This window comes from Oryzias latipes, chromosome 1 (genome assembly GCF_002234675.1).
Source record: "Oryzias latipes chromosome 1, ASM223467v1".
Taxonomy (NCBI): domain Eukaryota; kingdom Metazoa; phylum Chordata; class Actinopteri; order Beloniformes; family Adrianichthyidae; genus Oryzias; species Oryzias latipes.
In genome coordinates, this window is record NC_019859.2 from 1,455,654 (window position 1) to 1,480,078 (window position 24,425).

General features: G+C 48.2%; 1 protein-coding gene across 2 annotated transcripts in view; it reads left to right on the forward strand.

Moving 5' to 3' along the window:
- Positions 1 to 24,425, forward strand: part of lcor (ligand dependent nuclear receptor corepressor) — an 84,441-nt gene that overhangs the window by 18,336 nt on the left and 41,680 nt on the right. For both annotated transcript variants that reach the window (XR_002873539.1, XM_023956803.1), the window contains exon 2: positions 20,563 to 20,628. Coding sequence is in view for 1 of the 2 variants with exons in the window: in XM_023956803.1 (XP_023812571.1) it covers positions 20,563 to 20,628 (66 nt within the window). In the remaining variant the exon portion in view is untranslated. The remainder of the gene's footprint in view (positions 1 to 20,562; positions 20,629 to 24,425) is intronic.

Consider the following 24,425-nt stretch of genomic DNA (forward strand, 5'->3'; position numbering starts at 1 on the left):
CCATCACTGCAGGCTGCAGAGAACCTGGGTCCTGCAGCAGAACATCGATCCAAACCAGAAAGGTCAAGACCTTAAACATTCGCCGGAAAATCCTCCAGTGGGTTTGAGTTCAAATAGTTCTGCAAAGAACCGTGGAACAAACCTCCCCCAGACTCAGGAGAACGGCTGAAAGGCCGTTTTCCAGTGCTTCTGCTGCGGGAGAAACACACGGGGTCAGAGAGATCTGGACATTATTTCCCCAGATATCACAAATCAGAATTCATTTTTTCCTTTTCTTGTGTTGTTCACCACGAATGTCCGGAAGCTGCTCTCTGTTCCCCGGAGCTACAAAAGGCCCTGAAATGGGATTACGGTTCCTGTGGTTCCTTCGTTCCTGTGGTTCCTTCGTTCCTGTTGTTCCGGCGGTTCCTATTGTTCCTGCGGTTCTGGGGGTTCCCAATGTTCCTGTTGTTCCTGTGGTTCATGCGGTTCCTTCGTTCCAATTGTTCCTGCGGTTCCAGCGGTTCTGGCGGTTTGGACACAAAAGACAGAACTTCCTCCGATATCTGTGGGAGCTATTGTTTGATGGGTTCCAAAAACAACTGCCCGAGTGTGCTCTGTGCAGTCACGCGTGGGGGGGGTAAGTGCCCCCCGGCTGAGAATAGTCCACTCCAGCTCAAGATCAGAAAGTTCCATTATCCCCCCACCCCCACCCCCTTCTGACTGGAGCTCTTTGTACATTTAGGAGCAGTTAGCTCATCTGATTCTTTGCTGCTGGTTCTGGTTCTGGACCGTCACTGCCACAAGAACAGGTAGACGGCTGGATCCATAGCAGGTTTATTAGCTCAGCCAAAAGTGCACAAAGCTAAATCAGGGTCAGGCAGGCGGGCGGGCGGGGGTCAGTACCAGGCAGCCAAACAGAGTCAGAACCGGGTCAGGAGATCAGGTCCGACACAAGCCTCAGTAATGAAGGCAGAGTGGCACAGTCAATACTTCCCACTGAGTGAGGCTCAGTCCAGTGTTTAAGTTGACTGTGATTGATTGAGTGAATGAGAGTCAGGTGTGCGGCATCCAGGAAGTGCACGCTGGGGGTGCTGGGAGATGAAGTGCCTTCAGAATTCTGGGGGGAGACAGAGTCCTGACTTCTGACGTCAGCATGACAGAGTGAAGTTCTGCACACACGTGGTCACATGACGGGAGTCGTCACTGATCTCCACTCGTGTTGCTTTCACTGACTGTTTATGAGCGCTGGACCTATTGACTCCACCCTCAGCGTTCAAAACAGGAAGTGGCTCCAAGAAGCCAAAACCCCACAGACTCCTATAGAGCAATAAACAGCTGTTGATCCGTTGTTCTGTTGTTCAGAATCAACATTTTTCATCTGATAATCCTCTTTGGTTCGTCTTTTTTCTTGTTGATACTTTGATCTCACACCTTGCAGGTGAACATGACAGCAGATGCAGGGATGTCCAATGTCCTGAAAGGCTCTAGGGTTTGTCGTTGGGGGTTTATTTTGGGCGTCTTCTCCAAAAACCGCCCGCATTAAGGAGAGTTTGTCCACATTTCTGTAGAGCAAACGGTAAAAACTGTGCTTTCCTCCCACAAACGGTAAAATTTTGGAGTTTTTAATCTGCAGTAGATGGGACCTCAGTTTCCTCGTGTGACCTGCTATCCGTGAATCGCTCCTTTTGTGTGCCAAACGGCAAACTTCATGTGAAGATCACATGACGACCAGAAGCCCCCGCTGGCTGGAACAGGCAGAATGTACAGCAGGAACAGCAGGCCAACCGTGTCTCTGGGTTTGGGGCTTTGGGCCTCCTGACCTCTGCCACTCCATCGCACGCCGAGCGCCGTCTCTACGGTTTTCAAAGCTCGGCTTTTTCATTGGAGCATTGGCGTTCCCACCTGAGTCTGACGGCCTCTGGAGCGGCTGGCGTGAAGGTGAAGCCGAATCCGAGCGTCTGCTGCAGCCGCTCCGGGCGTCTGGGTTCAGTTTCAGCGGCTGACGGTGCGGCGGCTCTGTGGGACGGCGGGTTCGCGTGAAGTGACGGGCCTCTGACCTCACAGCTGCACGCCGGGTTAGAAGTCCCTCTGTGGCGGTCGGCCTGATGCTGCAGCGGCGCCGTGGCGGTTGGCGATCAGGATGCCTCACCTGGAACAATCATCCGTTTGAGCGAGGCTCATTTAAGGGTGAAGTTGTAGTTTTAGTGCAAAGAAAAAGTATTTTTCTCAAGGATTTTCTAAATTTGGCATAAAAAGGTTCAAAAGTGGAAAAAAGCTGAACCTCGGGCAGAAACGATGGAAAAGCTTCATATTGGACCAAAAATGTTCGTCTTTCATCACGAACAGCTTTCCTGGCGTCTCTGCTGAGACCTGCTTAGAGCTGTAACGAGTATCCGAATACTCGGATACTCACAATCTGTGATTCTGACTGAGGGGAGCTCAGTCAGAATCACTTCAGATAAAGTAATTATAAACATTTTGCAGAATATTATTGGATCTTTAATTATAAACTTAACGAGTTGAATGAGGTTCTGGTACCAGAAGTAAAGAAGCCTTCAAAGTAAAGTGTTGAAGTTCTGATTTCAAAGTAAAACTACTGAGTGTTTTTAAGAAAATATAAAAAAGACAAAAGTTCTGTTTAATGAAAAAAGTAATTTTTATTGGAATAAAGTCGACAATTTGAATAAAAATGTAATCTGAAATTAGGAATAATTAGTCAAACTGCTGACGTCATGTGACCGTCTGCTAGCGTGGCGGGGAAGGCGTCTGCTGCACGGGGGTCAAACACCTGGAGGACAGGTGTCTGTCTTTTTCTCCGTCTTGTTCCTTCAGATCTTTGGTTTGAACCAAAGGTTGAAATGATGGAGATGAAAGAAAAACTCTTTGAATCCAGGAAAACGAGGCCCGGCCCGTCTTTGGTGCCGGTTCCGGCTCTGCTCTTCGGGCTCTTCAGGCTCGTTTGCGGGCTCCTTTTAATTCAGCTAATTCAGGTCTAAATAAAGTAACAAGGAGAAGGTAAACGCATTAAAGGGGCTTGAAGATCCTGCCGTGAAGTCGCAGCACCACTGTAATTCTGTTAGGGCGCTCGCCGCCGCTCCACCTGTAATCTCATCAAAGCGCTGCTCTGATCTCCTCGCCATGAGGCCGAAAACGGCGTCAAGCGTTCAGCTCAGATGTTTTCAGAGCGTTGTGCGCTCCTGTGGAGGAGAACGTGTTCCCCCGCTCCTGACGGGATTCTCAGGCTTCCAGGAGAAACGCCTTCGCCGTCACGACGGGATTTGGGTTTGCTGCCGTTTCCACGTCTCTCATTGGTTGAAGGCTGTACAGCTTTCTAGACATTCTATAAATCCTTCAACCATTGTTTTCCTGTTTCTCTTTCTTTGTTCTAGTATCTTCCACCATTTTTTAACTCCTCCTACAATTTTTAATCTATTTCAACCGTTCAACTATTCAAATGTTCAGCTCTTTCATCTTTTTCCGGCTGTGACTTCTGGTCTTTCAAATCCTTGAACTTTTCCAGATGTTCCAGGATTTCTGCCTCCATTGAAATCCATGGGGAATCCTTGGTGCAGAAGCTCGCGGGTTCGATACCCGACTCTGGCATTTTTCACAAAAAAAAAAATTTTTTTTTTGTTATTTTCACTTTATTTATGGTCAACTTTGATCATTCCTTTCTCTATTTATTTATTTCTTTGCCAATTATTCCTGGTAAGTTTCAAGCCTGCATTTTCTTCTTCTAGTTGTCTCTGAATTTCCCTTAAATGTCAGCAGAATTGTGTAAAGCTGCCTTTTCTGTGGGTTCGTGGCTTTACTGTAATCTGACACTAAGGAAGGAAAGAAAAGCGGAGCGGTTTTCTGAGCAGCAGGATGAACTTTCAGCTCCATTGTTTCTTTGTTTTTGTCTCATCTCCTCGTCCGTCCGTCCGTGGACCTGCAGGTCCTACAGATCCTGCAGGACAAGTGTCCTCTGATCTGTTATTTGGCTTTTTTCTTTTTTCTTTACCACCGTAATGGCTTCTGCGCCGCGACAGTTAGGAGTCATGGCTCGTATTTAGTGCCTGCACTCGAGTGCGTGCAGGCATCCATAAATACAGAGCCAGTCAATCAGTCAGTCAGCATGAGGCCCCAGTAAAAGCCAACCCTGTGTGTTTATGGCGGGAGGGGGCGGAGACTGCACAGCGGGGGCACTTTCTCCCTGGATCCCTGAAGGATCGCCGCTGCGTCCTTCAGATTTTTCTTCTCATCGAGGGTGAGATTATTTTAGATGAAGCAGCAGAAGCAGGAGTGAAGTCTGAAGCAGCTGGACTCGAAAACATGGACGCTCGCTATGCATTGTGGGTAAAAGCAGCGGTACAATTTTCAAAAAAATGCATTTAGTTTACAGCTGAGGCTGTCAAAAACCAAAATGTGGACACAAAAAAATCCAGTTTCTAAATGAAAAGACAGCAGAAACAAAGCTGCAGGTTTATGGAAACTGCACTAAAGATCCTCTTTTTCTGTCATCTTAACCTTTTAAATTCAATGTTTAGATCAGTGATTTTGTCAGGTGCATCATGGGAAATTCTTCAGCTTCACCTAATTGGTGGAAAATCATTTACCATCGTCATGACATCAGGTTATAATTAGGAACACGAATGATCATAAACTGTTGTTTTAATTCTGTTTAGACACTTTTAAAAGAATGACTGAATGTTTTTAATAATGAAGTTTTTTTTTTTTTAACTTTTGAGTTCATCAGGAAAAAGAAAATTACTTATTAGCTTGAAAAAGACAGATTTAAACGAAACTTCATGACTAGAAATCCTCAGTTTCTTCTCAGGATGTTGGGTTGCGCTTCACTCAAAACCCTCACAGATTTCCTTTTTCCTCTGAGGCGTCAAAATGTTTTTGCTTTTGTTGTTCATGGTTTGTAAAATTAATTGAGTTTCCTTTAGAATCTTTTTCTTAAAAGTGACAAAAAAGTCGTTTTGGTTCCGAATTCACTAAAGTTCTGCCGCAAAAACGTGGTCTGGGCTTTTATTCTGAAACTTTCCTCTGGTTTCAGGGAAACAGTTTAGCGGTTTTCTAAAATTATTTCCACTTTCAGGCTTTTCTTTCAGAGTTTGTAAGTTAGTCCTGGAGAACCCAAAAACAATTTTCTACTCTTTTAAAGTCGATTAGAACTTTTTTTTTTTTTGGTTGGTTCATTTTGGGTTTTAGCAGAGAATTAAAAAAAGAAAAAAATTACCTGATGAGCAGAAGAAGACCCTCTTTAAATCTGTTTTGTTTTCTTTTGCTAATGTGACAAAAGTTCAAGTCGATAAAGTAAAAAAAGTAAATGAAGGAAAACCTTAAATAAACCGTGGGAATTCATTCAGACTAGTAAACGAGTTTGGATTTTTTCTAATCTCCAACATCGATCCTCGTTTGTTTCATTGAAATAGAAAACATTAAATTATGAATTTCTTATAACCTCCTTTTCTGTGAGCAGAACCGTCACCGTGTTTCTGCTCTGAACAGAAGCTCCTCTTGAAAGTAATCAACACATCGTTTGTACTAAATGCTATTAAAAACAGGAAGCGGGAACGCTTGTCTGGCCTCCTGCGGCGTCGCCGGGCGGCGGCGTGCGTCTGTGACCCTGAGCAGGTTGTGCTTGGAAGCAGACGCTCCGCCTGCCAGCGGCTTGAAGCCACGGCGAAACGTTCACGGAAGGTTTAAGGTCCGGTCGCTTCGACTCATCTTCGTCACCTCGAGGGGCGAAAACCTCACCGCCACGAAGCCGAGCCAAACGCGAAAAAGATGGAAGGAAGGGATGAACGGAGAGAGCTCTGGAGTTCCTCTGTCTCATCCTTCACATCTCAGAGGGAATTTACCAAGGTGCCCCAGAAGGTCAGGAGGGGAGGGGCCGTCGGGCTAGAGCGCTTTAGTCTCCAATGAGAGCTTAAACCCGGCAGAACCGGAACGTTAGAACAGAAGAACAGGATTTTAGTTTTTCTATTCCCAGCAAATGTTAGTGATTCCGGACGGAAAAGCACATTTCCATGGAATGACGAAGATTCGGAAGAGAACGACATCGTCGTCATCTTTCACGCCGAGGAGTCAGAGAGAGAGAGAAGAAGTGGACGGCAGAGCGAGGAACTCCAAGTCAGAACCACAAATGATCCTTCGTTGACTCAAAAATAAAAGATCAATCCCTCTAAAGGCTTTTTCGTTTTCTACGTCAACGCCGCTTATTGTGACATCATTAAATCGAAAATGCAAAGAGGGGACGGCGTTTTAGCAAAAAGTGTAGCATAATTCAACTCCAGTCAGCCTTTCCAGCAGTTTCAATGCTTGGTTTTTATCTCCATAGCAACCGTTTCATGTTTTCGGGGATGACAAACGGGTCCGTAGAGGAATCAGCAAAAGGTTCTCTGTTAGCCACGCCCACTTGGCTAATGGACTCACATTTACATCGTGTCTCCTTGCTCAGCTTCAGCAAACCATTCACGTTTGACGTTTTCACTAAATAAAAATGTGCAAGCAACAGGGAAACGCCGTTTTCGTGAGCGCCGTTCAAGATCCACGACTTCTTTTGTTAAAACGTTTCCCCAAGTAGTTTCCTGAAGATCCTCGAGGAGAGGATGGACGGAAATCCCTGGAACGAGTTTCCATTCGTAGAAGCTGCTAAATGGGATTTTATTGTTTAAACATAAGATTGCAGCCTCTTTCCGAGGTCAAAGGTCAATGACACTGAGGTCGTGGTTGTAGACTCTACCTGGTGGCGCGTATGTGAAACTCGCTGAAATCGCTCTTTTTCCCCATTTTTTGTGAAAATGTCAAAATCTCCAAATTTCACGTTTCGCCGCTAAATGGCGGCCAAGCCGGATGTCCTGTTTCCATCCCATAATAATTTCAAAGCATCTGTTGGACATTTCCGACTCGTGTTTTTTCTTTTTTTGTTAGCGGGGCGTGGAAGGCGTGAGTGATAGAAAAGGGGCGGAGTTCCTTCTCTGCAGGCCTGTTTGCTGAGGGGAGGGGTCACTCAGACCTGTCCATCACGTCTACAGCCTCCATCAGAACCGGTCCAGAACCAGAACCAGAACCACCCAAGCTGCTGAGAGATTCTGCGTGCCTGATGTTTGGCTGTTGGTTGAATCTTTTTTTTTTTTGGTTGTTTTTCTGTTTTTGGGGCGAACATGTGTGACAGAAGACCCTGATGGCCGGGAATTGTGGGGAAAATGAATTTCCTGGTTCCGGTTCTGGGTATTAAAATCTTGTAAAATGAGATCAACTTTCAAAATAATCATGTCAAGCTGTGTTTTTTAGAAAAGACATCTTGTGACCACAACTCTGCAGACTCTGAAGCAGCTTTCCGCTCACGCGGTTCCCGCTCTGCACATTCAGAGCTTCTGGACAGAAATGCAAACAAAAAATAAAAAAGTCACTTTAGTTTATCATGAAAAAATGTTGGGATTTTTCATCAGAATTCTTAGCAAAAAACAAAAAACAGCAGCGGGAAGAAAATGTAAACTAACCGGTCTCCCATCATGCTTTGCTGTTTTCAGTGACATAAATGATAGGATTCTCCGCAGATGCTGCATTTTCTCAGAAGAAAACAAAAGAACGTTTGCATGGATGCATGACAACATTTGTCTACGGAACTTAAGACAGATTGGAGATTTTAGGTAAACTTGACTTTTGTTTCCTGGAACAGTCGTCATGGTAACAAGCTTCATGAAACAAACTTGAAAGTTTCTTGTGTCCGGTATAAACTGCTTCTGGGTGATGTGCTTTTGCTCCAGATCTGTCCATACCCCCCCCCCCCCCCCCCTTTGCGAATGGACACCCATGGGGGGGGGTCTGTTCCTTTGCCCCCGCTCATCTTTCCTGTGATCATTTCTGCTCATGGCTGTGACGGTAGATCATCTGTACTTTAGCTAAGCGGCGTCATTTATCTTGTTTGTGTTTGTGCCCGGTGGGGGGCAGTTGTGTGTTTGTGGGGGGGTCAGGAGCAGAGCTGCACATTGAGGCAGGTGACAGGTCACTGAGCTTTCCGTAAGAGATGCCATCCAGGCGTGACCCCCCCCAGCGGTTAAACCCTCCCCTTCTGACCAGCTCCGCCTCCTCCGTCTCAGCAGCGGCTGACGGCGGACAATGAAGGACCGGTGGCTGTAAGGTGGGAGGTGGGGGGCAGCCCCCCTGAGGCTCCGCCTTTGCCCCGAGCTGCTGATGGATGGAATGATGCTGTGGTCATGGATGCTGCGGGTCGCTGCAGCGGCGCACGCCGCCGACTTGAGTTGGACTAACGAGATTAGATGTCACTCGTTGTTTGCTGTCCGTTGCAGTCCGGATGTTTCCTGTTTGGTAACACGCTTCATTTGCTTCTTCCTCGCACAGTGGAACCATGATGCTTTGCTCTGTTGAAATAAATGGTAATTTAGATCAAATCCCGTCCCTCTCTGCTCAGGACTTGGCAGTAATTACCAGAGGAAGATTGGACTCTGAGGCTCCATATAGGGAGATAATGAAGCAGACAAAGACCTCAGTTTCACATAGCACTTTGATGCTAACAAGCCCATTAAAGATGGGATTGTTGACTTGTGTGAGTCTGCAGCAGCACGGCGCTCACAAAACCGCCACAGTTTGTTGTTCTTAACCAAAACCCAGGCTTTTATTTTGCTGATTATTCTTTTGATATTTTTAAATCAAAAACCGGCTCCGTTTGGGAAGTTTGCTCTGCAGACGGTCTTTATTGGTTCCAACGGCTTTGCTGGTGTGAGCGCAGCCTTCCTGAACTCGCAGGGATGTGATCCGGTCATTGAGTGGCCCCGCCCCCCTGGCGCTCCAAGCAGGAAGTGGCTCCAAGAAGCCAAATAAAAACCAGCTGTTACTCAGTCCTTCTATTGGTCAGAGGAATCATTCCGGATCTGATACCTTTTTGTTCTTTTTACACTTTCTTGATTATTCTCATTTTTTTCTTCTGTATTTGAAGTTATTCAAGTTATAAACTGAACAAATGCCTCAAAGAAAGTAGGTGGAGCCTGCTGGCCGTCATGGTTGGTTGTAGCCTGCTTTCAAGCGGTAGGGGTGTGGCCTTCAAACAAGCTCACTCACTGCTGATTGGTGAGAGTGGTTGCCATAGAAACGCTGACTCGGACCAATCGCTGCTCACTGATGACGTCTGGCTCCGACACGGCGGCAGTATTATTAAAAAAATGGCGACTGAGTCGGCTTCATTTGCTTGAAGCCAGAAGTGAACCGTTTTCTGGACGCCGTCACGCTGAGTCCATGTCTCACATACCGGCGGTGGATCCGGTCCGGCGGTGACCAGGTCCGGCTAAACAGGTCACGTGTTTGAACCGCCGCAGACGGAAATGAGAAAGGCGTCTGTGGTCTGACACAGAAAAGCTTCTGTCAGATGAAAACAAAGACGGCAGAAATCTTCGGTTGTTCTTCTCTGCAGATTCTCTGAGATCAAACGTTTTATGCTTCTCTACCCAAAACATCCTGATCAGATTCATAAAAACTCTTTCTAAATAGGTTTCCAGGCGTCTTCATTCTTCACTAAATCGTATTTCTCTCCAATCCTGGAGCTGAAGGAGCCGCAGGTCTCTGAGGAACGAGGCGGCGTTGCTCCTCCAACAGGAACCAGGGAGATCTGCATTTCACTGAAGATTCCAAAATAAAAGCCTTTTAGAAAACACCTAAAGAAAAACACGTCAGCACTGTTTTTAAGAAATACACCATGTGTGGTCATGAATACGCTTTAAAGCTGTTTATTTATTTAGTTTCCTTTCATTATGTTTCATTACCAAGGAGCTTTTAGAAATGAATTTAGGGACTAAACTCCAAAGGAAGTGGCTAAAAGCTGCCTTTCCTGAAACAGAAATATCCAATCTCTGCCAAAAACGTGTTAAACTTTTCTAACCAAATGATGATTTAAAAATCAAGAGCCACATAAGATACAAAGGAACGATAAAGTTTCCAAAGTAAAACCTCCATCGACCAGCTGAGGCCTAAAAAGGCGAGAACTGGGTGAGAAGCACCTCCACGCTGACGGAGCGGGCAGGAGGTGCTGGGGGGCATATTTATGCCACCATGCTGACCACAAAACTTTCTAAGCTGAAAATAAAAATATGAAATATTTGCTTTCAGAATGTTTCATTTCTATTTCAAAATTATTATTTTTTTCATTCAAAAACGTTTTTTCCTTCCTAATTATTCTTTTTTTTTTAAACTTCTTTTTCAAATTTCTTTTTGCTCTTAATTTCTCCTTCGCTTTCAAATGTTTTTGTCTTTTGTTTTCAAAGAATATTTGAGCTTTTGCAGCACAAATGTTGTGTTGCATGCGTTGTGTCTCATCTGGCTGTCTTTTCATTTCCACCGGTGTTGGAAGGCAGCCGTGTCACGCTAAAATGAAACTTATGAGAGAAAACTCAAAGATAGGAAAAAAGCAGACAGAAACGTTTGTGCTGCAAACACAAAAATATGTTTTGAAAACAAAAAAAAACTTTTGAAAGCAAAGATTTAGAAAGTTTTGTGTGCAGCGTTGCGGCGTAAACATCCCTCCATACGCGCCGGGAGTCCTTGGGGCTCTGAAGCGGCGTGGCATTTGAAAGCCAAGGTCTCCCTCCGTCTGTGTGATTTACATTCTTTTAATTTCTGCTGCGCTTGAAAACAATTTATAGGAAGCTTTATGAAGAAGTTAGCCGTCAAGCCTGTTTCACCGGTGATTTTTGTGACCTTGTAATGTAATGAAAGCCGCATTCATTGACGTGAAGAGGAACGCACAGTGGTCATAGAAAACAAGAAACTCTTGGCCTTTTAACCGAGAAGGAGAGAAGATTGCATGTTTTTAATGTCACGCAGACAGGTCAAAGGTCACTGCAGACTTTCAAAATTAATTTAAGGGAAAGTAATTACTTCTTTCAGCTGAGTGGATGTAGCATCCGGCAGCGGCGTTGTTTAATCTTTTGGCTTTGTGAGTGTCGGCGAGTTGTTCTCCTGCAGGAGGTCACGGCGAACACAGGAGGCGCGCCGACCTCAGCGTTCCCCCCGTCCAGCCACACCGGTGCGTTCCATTATTTCAACAAACACAAAGCGCTTTGGAAAATCAGCGACCATGATTGTCAACAACTAAGAGGCTGAATGCGCGGCGGCGCAGATCTATAGGGCGGCTATATTTCCAAGCCTTCTGAAGGAAATGACACCGATACAACGCAGGGAAAAGAAGCGGCGAGCGAGAAATCAATAGATCAGTGGTCTGCAGGCGGGTTTCTTTGGGTCCCGGCTCACGGTGGAGCACAGACCGTCCCTCTGCTCCTAGGAAGTCTGGGATTTGGAGTCCCAGCTGGGGAAAGGCTGCAGGCCGTCCCATCTGCATCCCTCCTGGATGCGCTTCGGTGGATTCTAGACACCTTTGAGTTTGTAGCAGAGGCTCAGATTTCAGGATTTAGACAGAGCCGCTTCCCGGAAGGGGGAGGGTGAACAGAATCTTGGTTTGGAAGGTGGGACGTCTCACCGGATCTCTGGTTTACCCGTGAAGGAGGGACTTAGTCCGGGTGCACTGTTCTGGTGTGGACGCAGGCAGACCATCCAGCTGACCCACAAAGGGTTAAGGTTAGAATCAAAAACTTCAGAAACTGGACGTGGAGGTGAGGAGGTGACGGCGCCCGTGGCTGAGAGCCGTCAGGTTTTCGTCTTCGTTACACCGTTGGCTCCTTCTTCCTCTGTGGTGGAAACTCCCACGCGTTCAGGCGCCGTCGTTGGTGCAAAGCTCCACCAAACCGAGTCCACCGGATCTGAGAGGGACAGCGGTGCGAAGGACGCGAGAAGTCCGTCTCATGGCCGTTGACTCCTTTGTGTCTCCGGTCTGTTGCCCCTCCCTCCTGGATCCCGGAGGATTGATTTTTCTGCCACTCAAGTGCCGAGTAGTTTGTCTCTTCGCTCATGGATCAAAGCCAGCGGCCTCTTCTTCCTCACGAGTTTGTGTAAAGTACGTTTTGTGTCTTCTAGCCTCCACAATTACATTTCATCGTCCGTGGTGGTTAGCGGCGTGAGCACGGCGCTGTAGAACCCTCACCCAGAACGGTTTCCGGTTCCCGGGCTTTTCGTCGCCACGTTGACGCGTCGACAGACGGGAACTGGAACTCCGGCGTGAAGCTCGCTTTGCGGAGAGATGGAGGTGATGCAAACATTCTGATGAACGTACTTTAACGCAGACGCACCGCAGACGGACCAGAGGGAACCAGGGGGGGGTTTGAGCCATGTGGGGTTTCGGGTTGATGGAAAGCCGTTGAGAGGCGTTAGTTTGTCAAAGTTAGCATGTCTCGTCTGGTAATGCCTCTTGATGCTAAACGCCAATTTCCACTTGTCCTGGAAGTGCCGGCTCTCATTTTCAGGCAATCACCATCAAGCACACAGTTCTTGGGGGCTGGAGGCCGCTGATTATTGATTGGATGACATGAGCTCACAGGTCGGGAAAGATTTCGGACATGCCTGTTCTACGGATTCACTGAGTGGACTACGACCTTGACACTCCGTGGAGGTCACCTGCGTGTCCCGTACGGGTTTGACCATTTTTCAGCCCATTGGAGCTTTAGCACAACGTCACAGATGTCCAAACGGAACCTCTGGACCAACCTTCCTCCGCTCTGGTCTGGTCGGACATCACGGTTCAGATCTACGGCTCAGCCGTGGTTTTCAAAGTCATCTCAGGAAACGCAGATGAGAAGAGATTGAGACGAGTTTGAGACATTTCTGCTCCTCCCAGACTAAAAATCGAACAAAACCAAAAATTCCTGCATGAAGGACGTTCAGTGACTCTTTTTAGGACTTTGGCAAAGATTTGGAGAAATCCTGAAGTCGACACTTTGTTCTATCAAATCTGCAGGTTTTTTTAAAAAACGTTTCCTTGCTTTTTGCTTCTGTTTGTGCGTTGATACACTCAGATCTATATTTTCATAACTGAAAGTTAACAAGCAAAGGATCAGAATAAACCAGGATGTAACGGCGGCTGACGTGCCGTGGTCATGACGCGGCCTGGCGTCTCCAAAAATGGTCTCGTTTGTTTCCTCCTGATCAGGTAACGGGACAGAAATGTAAAGAAGAGCGGCGCTGAGCCCGTTGGCTCCGGCGTGAGTGCGGCTCCGTTCTGCCGTCTTTTACTCATCACATCCCCGCTGCTTTCCACTTTAGCCGGCTTCATAATTGGCTCCAAATAAAAGCGTGCGCATGGCGCCGCTCCCATTCCTTTAGTACTGCGTTTGTCGGCTCCATTAGCCCCCGAGCCGTCCCTCAGCTCAGATATTTCACAGCAACATCCCTCCTTTAATTGTTTTAAATTTGCTCTTTTTTTCTCTCGTGCGCCTCCTTCTTCTGCTTCCTGGAAGTCTGAGCGGGCGCCGAGAGGAGGAGCGCTCAAAGTGGAGGGCAGGAGGCGCTGGGGGTTAAGTATTGTTGGAAATAAAGAGGAGTCCCAGGCAGACGGACAGGTACACTAATTCTTCCAGGTGTCGTCAGCAGGAGGGAAGCGGGGAGGATGAGAGGAAACACGTTGTCATCCTCCTTCCTGCTCTCCACCACATAATCAAATAATCAGCTAGTTAGGCGGCTAATTGGAGGGATTTTTTTCTCCTCTTTCCTCCCACTGAGACGTGCGCGAGCTACAGCGGAGATTTACAGCAGCCTCGCCACACCCATCCCAGCCCGCCGCAGTGCATTGTGGGAGGGGAGCAGGGATCCAAATTTGCCTCGGTCAGTCGTTTGCATGTGGGGAGGCGCTCTGGCGTGCAAACGCGGCGTGCATTTGTCTGTACGTTAGAAGGGAGAGTAAGTCAGTCCGCTGCTGTTTGATGCTGTGTGGGTGTGTGTGTGTGTGTGTGTGTGTGTGTGTGGTGTACAGCCAATCAGGGAGCTCGACCTATTTATTCCCCTTCCCTTCCCCAAGCCATGACCAAGTTCACATGTTAGAACTCTAGAAAGCAAAGCCTTCAGAGCCGCAGTGCTGCAATGCATTTCTGTGTGCATACCCCCCCCCCGGCGCCATGCAACACCCTCCCGGTTTCATTGTTTTACAGTGTTTCTGCTGCATTAAGGCGCCCGGCGTGCACGCTGCTGCCGCGTTAGTCATCACCGCAGACTTCAGAGGCAGAGAGGGAAGCAGCCGTCAGACTGAATCCACACTCGGCTTCAGGCTTCGTCTTAATCCGCCCGCTTGTTTGCCTGTTTGCCTTTCACTGCACCTTTGGCCAATCACGCACATCTTTTTTTACATTTTTTTGTTGCTTTAGTCGTACTCCTCTCGTCGACGCACGCCCACGCCAAACACACGTGCATTCGGCGCCACCCATTAGACTTTACATCTGTGTTTGCTCCCGCTCAGACTCACAAATGAGTCCGCCGTTGCACTGAAGTTTCTTTTCCTCCAGAGGAAAAGAAAAAGGGTTTGGTTGATCTTTTTTCCCTCCATTTGTGAAGCGCTGCTTCTCCTCCACCAACCCCAAAATGCACATTTTTCTCTGCAATAAACCACTAAAAAGTAGAAAACAATAGAATGTGTCAACAATTAAAAAAATAAATGGTGTGCATTGAATGTAAATCAGTCTGTTTCTACGTCTAAAGAGGACAGGAGGAGAAGCCAGTGAGTCACGGCCCGCATCCATACATACATGCAGCAGTGGGGGGATTTCACCAAGTGAACAAAGTAGAAGTCAGATTAGTGATACCGCTGCTAATCCCACATTAACGTTCCATCTCCCTGCAAGGATTTGGTTTCACTTTGCAAAATTCCATCCAAAAAGCTGCGTGATTGAGAAGCTGTGGAGTTTAAGGCTCTGATGAACGTATATGTGACACTGATGGCTTTTTTCTCTGGTGGTTTAAGGCGGAATGGCGACGTTTGAGGCTTGTTCTCTGGCTTCTGTCGAGCTGAGGCAAGGTCGGACTGAACGCCGTGTCCTTGCAGCCGTCAGCATCGTCCTGTCCGTCCGTCCACCAGCGTCTGCGTCCCTGCAGAGAACGCAGACGTGGACAGGCGTCTGCGTCCCTGCAGAGAACGCAGACGTGGACAGGCGTCTGCGTCCCTGCAGAGAACGCAGACGTGGACAGGCGTTACACTCGTGGTTTCATTCTGCTGCAGGTGAAACTCTGCCACATTTAAGACACTTTTTTAATTTGATTTATCACACAAGCTCATTTGATTCAGTTTCCATGAGGTTTATTTTATCATTTATTGAAGTTATTTATTTTTAAATAAATTATTCATTTAGCATTAAAATGGCTTTATCTATTTATTTCATCAGTTTTCATCATTTATTTATTTATCCTTTTAAAATATGAATGAATACTTAATATTTAATATTTTCATTGTGTATTATTTATTATGTTTATTTTTTTGTGTTTATCATTTATTATTAGATAGACGCCTCTTTATTTAAATGTGTTTTACTCATTTATGTATATTATATATATACATATAAATTATTGTTTCAGGTCATTCAGATTATATCTATTATACACACATCTATTATTTATTTAGACTTGTTCTATATTTTATTTGCTTAATGAATTTATTTACTGTCAGAGTTTTCTTTTGCATTTTAGGGTAATTTAATCAAATCAAGTTATTTTAATTAATTTAATAATCAGCTTTGCTAAATTGTAGTTTTTAAGAAAAAAGGGTTTTTCAAGCTTTGCGGTAAAACGGCCGTGTAATAAAAATATGATTTATTATTCATCATTAAGTCAATTCATAAATCAAAATTCTAGAATTAAAGCAGGAGCACGGTGGCAGAGTGTTGATGATGTGGGCTCGTTTGCTTGGTGCTGCAGGGCAGGACGAGGTTCCTCTGCAGAAGTTTCTATCGATGGCTTCACTTCTGTCGTTTCTGAACTTCCTCACTACATCATAGTCATACGAGGCGTTCAGGGTCCCAATGGAAAATCCCAAAGTCCAGCAGCCTGGAGGTTTCCCATAAGTTCTGGATGCATCGATGCTTTTTAGATTGGCCAATATAGACCACAATCATTGGGTCAAAATGATTCATCCTTGAAAAATAATGTATGTCAATTCATTTTTTAATTAAAAAAAAAGAATCATCCCCAGAACTCAGTGGATTCATCAAATTCCCGCTCTGCAGAGTCTTTCCGGGTTTTCTAGGATGCGTGTTCCAAACTCCAAAATGACCCCAAACCGTCCCAAATGTGGCTTTTCTGCCGTCAGACTCACGGAAGAAACTGGTCGAGCACAAATGCAGCACGAATCGATGAGCAGACGCACGTCCACGGCTTCTGCTGGAGTCATGTGAACATTGTTCTGAGCGCAGAGCGGCGCGTAAAAAGGGAGCTCATGCTCTCCTCGCCGCCGCCTTAGGCACGCCGCGTTAGTCCCTGCGAGTCTGATCCGACTCACGGCGCAAACGGAACATTCGTGGAAAGAAACGGATTAGACGGACGCTGAATGTTTGTCTTTTTTGTTGTTGTTTTCTGCTCGATGACTCGTCATGTGATTCCCCCCCCCCGTGTCGCATGGCCTCCATGTATGTTTTAGCAGAGGTTTGAATCAAGGTCAGAGTGCAGAGACGAGTGTTGGAGGGAAAGATGTTCTTTCTGTAGCGGCTCCATGGTGATGGCTGCTGCAGACGCTGCAGACGCAGCTTTAGTCTTTTTTTTAAACATATTTTGTTAAGAATCGGAGTTTTGTGGATAGAAAGTCGGCCTGGGAGCGCCGTGAGGCAGACGTGCAACAGCTGGGCTGCGGTTTCCGCTGAACTCACACAGAAAATAACCAGCGGAGTTAAAAGCCGCCGGGAGTTTCCTCTTTCATGTCGCTCTCGGGAGTTTGTCAGAGAACAAGAGGAGGTGCTGGTTCTCCCTGGTGTCTGCCCCCTTCCTGAGCAGCAGTGGGGAGACGCGCTCCTCCAGCTGGAGGAGAAATCCATCCGGGAGGGGAGCTGCTGCTCCTCCAAACATGAAGTCGCTCTCAAGCTGCCTCTGGCCCCAACCTGGTTTGAATATGTTTCCTTTGCATCCTGGAATGAAAACACAGCACACGCGTGACTGCAGGGTCGGCTGCCTCTGCGACCCGTCTGCACAGCTGCTGCCGCCGTTTGGCGCCATGGCAACAGCAGGACGTAAACATAGTTTCTGGAGACGGGCGCTGATTCCACGGTGACCTCCGTGACGGCGGCACGCAGAACGTGCCTGGAAACCACGAAGTGATCTCCACTACTTTATTATCGCAACGTAAATGTTCCGCGTTTCCATGGCAACCAGTGTTTGCTGAATGTGTCGCAGTGGCAGGTATGGGTCCGCCACGGCGCGAGAAACCGTTCAAGTATGGCTTTACGTTCTGCCTCAAGTGGATCCCCACTCTGGCTAAAGACGGCACAAAGGTCAAAGGTCGTGAGAACTAGGGCCTGTAGTTCTTGAATGAACAAGGCAACTTTCACACGAAAAGAAAAACTTTGTTTTGTCTTCAGTGACATGTTGTGCGTTGCCATGGCAACAGATTGGCCAGGACCCCATCGGTCATGTTGTGCCGTACCACAGGCGTGTTCGGTGCGATTTCGGACTATTGCTTGATTTCAGACGAGGGAAGCGGCGTGTTAAGGGCAGCGTGGCCTTTCGCCTCCGCGCAGACGGCCATCAATCCACCTTTAACATTAAACGGACCTTTTGCTTATGGTGATGAATCTGTCGCTGCGAGCTGATGATCCTCTTAAGCGGAAGCGGACCTGATTGATGGCTCGGCCTGCTCCATGTCTCAGCTCCAGATGAGCTCAGGCGCCTTGGTGGGCCTGGTTCTGGAGGCGGCAGCAGCCTCTGGATGCAGGTCCCACATGCAGCAGTGATGCAGCAGCTGCAGGCCGTCGGGTCGGCGGGAGGCCGGTCCTGATCCGGGCCGTCCTTAACCACCCGGCTCCGTTCGGGTTAATTAGGTATTGATCGGACGAGGCTCGCTTCTGAAGGCTTCGGCCCTGCTCAATTATTAATACTCCTGCAGCGCGGCGCTTTGGTGCAGCGGTCAGAAGGAAGGCGGGTTGCTGGTTCCTCAGCGCTGCAGCCCTGCTCGCTGCCCCCCTCCCCCCTCCTCTCAGATTGATTGCGCGGCTTCCTTCAGTGTCGAGTTGCTCTCCGCGGTTGTAAGAAATGCGAGAGATGCTGTTTCTTGACATGCTCGCCAGTGTAAGCGTGCGCCGGCTTTGATTTGACAAGCGTACTCCGGATGAATTTTTGAGCAGCCCCGCTCCCAGCAGACCCCGGAGCCGTGTGAACTTTTCCTTTTTTTTGTCTGTCTTTGTACTGTTTTCTTCTGGCAGCTGAAGGATTCCCCTGAAGCAGCGATGGCGCTCAGAGACCGGGGGGCTTTTCCCGTGGGCAGAGCGGACAAAAGATCACATGATGAGCGTTTTGTGGGTTCTGAATCAGACAAACGCATGTCATCCCACCGCTGCTTGGCGCAGGGGGGCCTGAAGGACCACCTCTGGAGCGTCAACTTCCTGTTTCCGCTCCAAACTCTCCAGAAACAGCTTCTCAAAACGAACCTGAACATCCCACAGACCAGGAGCTCCAGAACCCCATGAGGCCTTCAGCCGTGTCGGCGGACGGGGATTGGTCTCGCGGTTTGCTGGGTTCTTCTGGAGAGTTTCGTCCGCTCTCCAGGACTCGGATCACCCATCGGTCTCCACACGTGATACAATCAGGGTTCATGCGTTCTTCTGGTGAATTCCAGATCAATGTTTAATGCTCCTAACGTAGCGAGCTCTCATGTGAGCGTGCTCAGATGTGCTGATGACACTGTTCTGTGCGAGGCCCCCCCCTGCGCCGCTTTCTTTCTTCCAGGCTCCTGCAGAACAAAGTTTCTTTGTGGCGTTCGTGGCTGTTGTTGTGCTGCTCTCGGATTAGCTCCCCGTCATGTGATCCCGCCTCCACGCCGCTCCTGGCGCGGGGATTTTTGTCCCGGTCTTTAAAGTTTGTGTCGTGCTGAAGGTTTCTGATGACACAGTGAAGGCTTCAGTGAGGGGGGGGGGCATCAGAGCGTGTACATGCCTCCCTTTACCATGTCATGTGTGAATGCTTTTGGGCTCAGCGTGCGCTCGCTGGCTGACCTACATTTCTGGAGCTTTTTTTGCCTTTGGCTCCAGAGGCTTTGTCACTGCCATCCAGCCAATCACATCCCATAATCTCATTTGTCCAACGGCATCCAGCTCCACCGCAGCCCCGCCGAGGAATCACCTACTGTCGGCGGGCCGCCGTTTGGGCGAGGGCGTCTCCTTGGCCAGATGGCGGAGCCCATGCAGCCCTGACGTTCAGAGCTGATTTGTGTCTCCGTAACGCTACAATCCTAATTATTCCCCGCTGAGTTGAGCGCGGGGCTGCTCTTCGCTGCTTAGCGGCGGCTGGAGAGAAGGAAAAAAAAAAGCTTTTGAAACTCTTTGAAGCTTCGTTTTTCCCGTAATCAAAGCTCCTTTGTAGGCTGCATGAATTTTGCATGTGCAGGTTTTAAAGGAACTGGAATTTTCCTCAGCAAATTTGACATAAAAGCAGGAAGGGTCTGCAGAACCCGACCCGGCCCGGCCAAACACGTCTGCAACTTTTACTCCCTATAATCTGAGGGAACCTGCATGGGTGGACCTGAAAACTGGACCCGTTCTCAGCGGCTCAGAAGAACCGAGCGGGTGTCGGCGCCGCCGCTCGCTATCTCACGTCCTGCAGGATCTCAGGCAGAACAAAATGGCGTTCAAACCCGACCAAACGCAGCGGATTCCCGCCATGCAGATCGGCTGAACTCTATAGGAAGCGGCCCTTGAACCCGTGACCTTCCCCCCGTGGCGGGCGTGTTTACGTTGGGCGATCTGGAGGCTTTTTTCTCGCTTCGGCCCTCCAGCAGACGTTCAGCGCTCTTCGTCCATCCCTCCTCTTCCTGCTGATGCCTCAGGCGTTCACCTTCAGCTCTCAGGATGGGGGGGGGGCACACTTGAACTGCGTGTGCACCTGTGTGCAGGCGTGCCCCCCCCCTGACCTCTGGCCCCCCCTGCTTAAAATGCACATTTGCGGAGCGCGGCGCACACACTCCTTTGTCTCCGTTTCTCTCCGTCTGCTTCCATTTCCATTTAATGGAGGATGAGGTGGGGGTGGAGAGCAAAGGGGGAGGGGGTGTAGGTTTGAAAATTACAATATGTATTTATGTTTCTCTGAATGCTGTTGCCAGGCAACAGGAGATCGAAGGTATTTACAGTTAATAAAAATGTGGGTGACTTCAGCTCGGTTATTACAGGTAAAGCGCTCATTTGCCATAAGAGCTGCGAAGGAAGGGTGTGTGTGTGTGTGCGCGCGCGTGCACAGGCGTGCGTGCACGTGTGTATGTATAGAACCCCTTGAGTTTCCTCTTTAGATTTTCTGGTGTTTGAGTTTCTTTCTGTTTAAATACATTTCCAAATCGATTATAAAACTTTATTAAACCAATCGTTTCTTGACGACGGCTTTGCATTTTGTTGCTGCCCGTCAGGATGTAAGGATTTGACAGACACTTGGTGTCAGAGTTAGTGCGTTTTCAGTTCAGTCGTGTTTTTTTTCAGAGCAAACGCTGAAATCTCCTCTGTTTGTTCTTCTCCTCAGGCTTTGAAAGCATCTTGGAGGGCTTGTTTGGGCCGAGAATAGTCAAGGATATCACTCTGTTCCGAGGTAAACGACACGAAAACACCAACCACCTTCACTGTTTCCATTCTTCACTCACTTTCAAACCAGAAACCTTCCGGTTTTGCTGCTGAAGCTGAGACGTCGGCCCCCAAAAAACAAGCGTGTTGATAAAAGAATCCATAAAAAGGGAAATTTGTTGCTGTGTTTTGTTTCCAATACTGCAGGATTGGAGTCTGTTTTTTTCTGCAAATTGACTTTTACTGTGTTGTGCTGCAAATAAATATTCAAGCATGTGCGGCCGGAGCTCCGCTGAATTATCTTTGTGTTTGCTTAGTGCCAAAGGTGGTCTAGATATTCAGCAGACCAGCGTCTCCCCAGAGCTCTCCCCCAAAGGCCGTTATCGCCATGCCGACCGACCCGCACTGCTGCAGAAGCCGCGCAAAGCGCAGAAAAACAGCATGAACGCCTGCTTTCTCTCATTTATGCTGATATTTGTGGCTGAGCAGAGCCGGAGAAGAGGCAACGCGAGCGGGAGGAACCAGCCGGGCCAGATGGTTCCCACTGATCTGTGCCAGGCGCTGCTTCCTGTTAGCGGTGGCGAGGGGGGGCTGACATGCCCCCGCTCAGGTGGCAGTCATTGTCTGAGCGCACTCCGTTTGAGCGGCAGATCCTTTTACACTTAAACACGCGGCGCACATGCTTAAGCCCCGCTCACGGTGGATTTGCTGGATGGAGGGACCTCAGCTAGTTCGGTTCCCCGTGGATCTCCAAGCTCCATCACTAACCTGCATCTGTCAAACAGGCATTTCTGGGAGTTTATGGTTGATTTTGGGATTACAATCTGGTAGCAGCATTGTCGTATCATTCAGCCACGCCCCGTTTCCCGTCTGCATTTATTCACTCGTCCACACGAGCCGGTTTACCTTCACATCCAGAATCTCTGAAAGCGAAGGTGAGATCTGCTGCTGAACCTGAAAGGTTGTTCAGAGGCCAAATCTGGGGAAAAATCTGGAATAAACGTCACATTAACCAATCATCTGGTTTCTGACTTTAGGAAAGCAGTTTGCATCTCGGCTTCTGACGGGGGGAGACGGGCTGTCTGCCGGTGAAAAAACGCTCCAGGCCTGTCAATGTGGTGCAGGTCACCGACACAGGTGACTTTGCAGTGCACGGGATACGTGCACGCTCCCTGCTGCAGCCTGACTGTCAGAAATGAGGAAGTCAGACCCTCAGAGTGTGGGTTGTGTGGGCGTCCTGTGGGCGCCAACGTGTCACATGCACACCCCTAGCGTGCAGCGTTTGAGCACGGTCAGCAGAGAACCAGATCTCCCACTTTGACTGAGGAGTACGACGGCATCGCCCGTATGTCTCCCACTTTTGGGAGGAAAGTTTCACGCCAAGCCCGGCATAACGCTGCGTTCACGCCGAATGCAATCAGATTCCTCTTTTGACGCATGTCAAATTTGCTGCTCGATGCTTGTGATGTGATCGTAAACTAAACGCTTCTGTGGCGTCAGAGAGAAGCGACCCGCAGGTTTTTATGCTAGATTTGGTTTATGATGCATGAAGACGCTGAGAGATCGGAATCCTTTATTCTGAAAAGCTCTACCAAAGCCTCGGTAATCACGTCCGGGTTCATTTACTCTGTTTTGTTCTGACGGCGATCGATCCTGCAGGAACGGCGTCTGAATGACGGCGCCATCAGCTGGACTCCTGTGTCTCTGTGACCCAGTTTGATGACCTGCTGTCCCGAAAAAGTCCGAGAACGAGTCTCAAGGGAACCGGAAACAAAATGTTTTAAAAAGTATTTATGGACTATAGGCGAAACCAAACAATTGGATGAGTCACAGGAGAGGCTCATGACTACACTACCCATAATGCTCCTCCAATCCATCTCATGGTGAGCTCTCCTAGTTTCATGCTAAAACCGTGTATCACAGAGCAAAACCAGAATTCATACATTTAGGAAAAAGTCTGTCTTCTCTTTATGTTGATGGTTTATTTTTGCCAAAAAATAAAAGTTCATGTTTATCCGTCCAACAACACAACTACACAAAGTTAGACTCGGTTCTGGCTCCAGTGGGTTGCAGTCAGTGAGAAATCGAACCCGAATGCTTCGTTGGGTTGCAGACCTCTGCTCCAGAACCCTTGCAGAACCATGAAGGGTCCCCAGAAAAGCCCCCCCAGCATTTAGAGAACCTGCAAACTGAAACTGTGCAGAGAACAAACTCTGGCACGAACACGCAGAACAAGCTCAGAACGTCCTCTTAGATCATTTCTGAGCCTTTTTAGGAGAGCAGGTCTGAGCCTCTGAAAGCTGTGCAGGGAGACGCTTCCTGCTCTGAGTGCAGCAAATCAAATTCAGATCGGATTTTCAGCACCAAACCCGCCGCCCTCTGCCTCCGTTTCACAGAAACAAGGTCAACATGGCGTCCCGAAGTCATGTGACCCATCCCCCCACCAACTTAAGGCATTTTTAGAATATTTTGGGCATGTCATTTCCACTCATGCATGACGCTCGTGCACGTACGCACGCACACCAGCTAAGCTGACACGGCGGTGGACGGAGCGCCTCACATCACCGTCAATGCACAGAGAAGCTGCTCTGTGGGACTTTCTGGAGCAAACGGGCTGCAGGTTTTCGTCCAATCAGAAGGCTCCGTCTTTCAGAACTACACTAAATGAGTGTGTGCGTGTGTGTGTGTGTGTGGTGAAACTATAACTATTCGGTCATCATGTATGATTATAATGAAACATTTAGGGTCTATAGGAATTTTGTATTTGTATTAAAAATCCTTTTCTGACAGAAAGACGACAAAACCAAGACGATGAGGCAAAATTACACAAACAACACGTTTAGGTACACACATACACACACACCCCCAACACACACCAGTGCATACATGCACACAAACACTAAAACAACACACACATGCAAAGACCCATGCAAATGGACACACACACACATGCAGTCGCACAAACATTCACACAAAGACAGACACACAGACACATAAAACACACAAACTACGGGCAAACACTGATTTGTTGACACTTTTGGGGGGGTCACGGCGGGTTGTGAGCTAATTGCTCCGTCTTCCCACGGACGTCTTAAGTGGCAGAGCCGCCGGGTTCAAGCAGAACTCACCTGTGACCCTCACATCATGTGACCCCCAGATGAAATGGGGGGGGGGGGGGTCTGGGAGCTGATTGGAGGAGCAGGAAGTGAGTCAGGAGGAAGCTGTCAGATTCACACACGCAGAGGCTGGATTCTCATCCACACGTTTGTCTTCGTTAGGATTTAAGTTTGTTTCCGGGCGGGGGGGGGGGGGGGCCCCCCACCTCAGACCCCCACCTCCGAGGCAGAGATGACCTCTGCTGGGTCTGCAGTGGAACCTCCTCCCACAGCCGTCTGCCGCATGTCCGAAGCACCATAGCCGGCTCCTCCTGATGTGAAGAATTGGCTCCACTCCAAGCTCCTCCCACACCAAGCTCCTCCCACACGGCTGAGCTGAACATGATGAAGATCAGACCTTCTCACTCGGCTCGCTCTTCATCACAGCGTCAGACGTCCCCAGAAGGCTTCAGAGGTTGAGAGGAAACCCATTTCAAGGCATGGAGGCTGCATGCTGCATACGCTGCAGCTACACCATGTGATGGGAGGGCGGAGCTTAGCTTGAGTGAAGGCACACCCCCTCCTCACATCCAGGAAGTAACTGTAAGGGCGTGGCTTGACCTTAAAATAATTTGCAGGATTTATCAAATTGACTGCAGAGTTGTCAGCTGTAAAAAACGGATATTGGATGATTTATTGGTAAATAAATCAGGGAATGAAACCCAAAGAC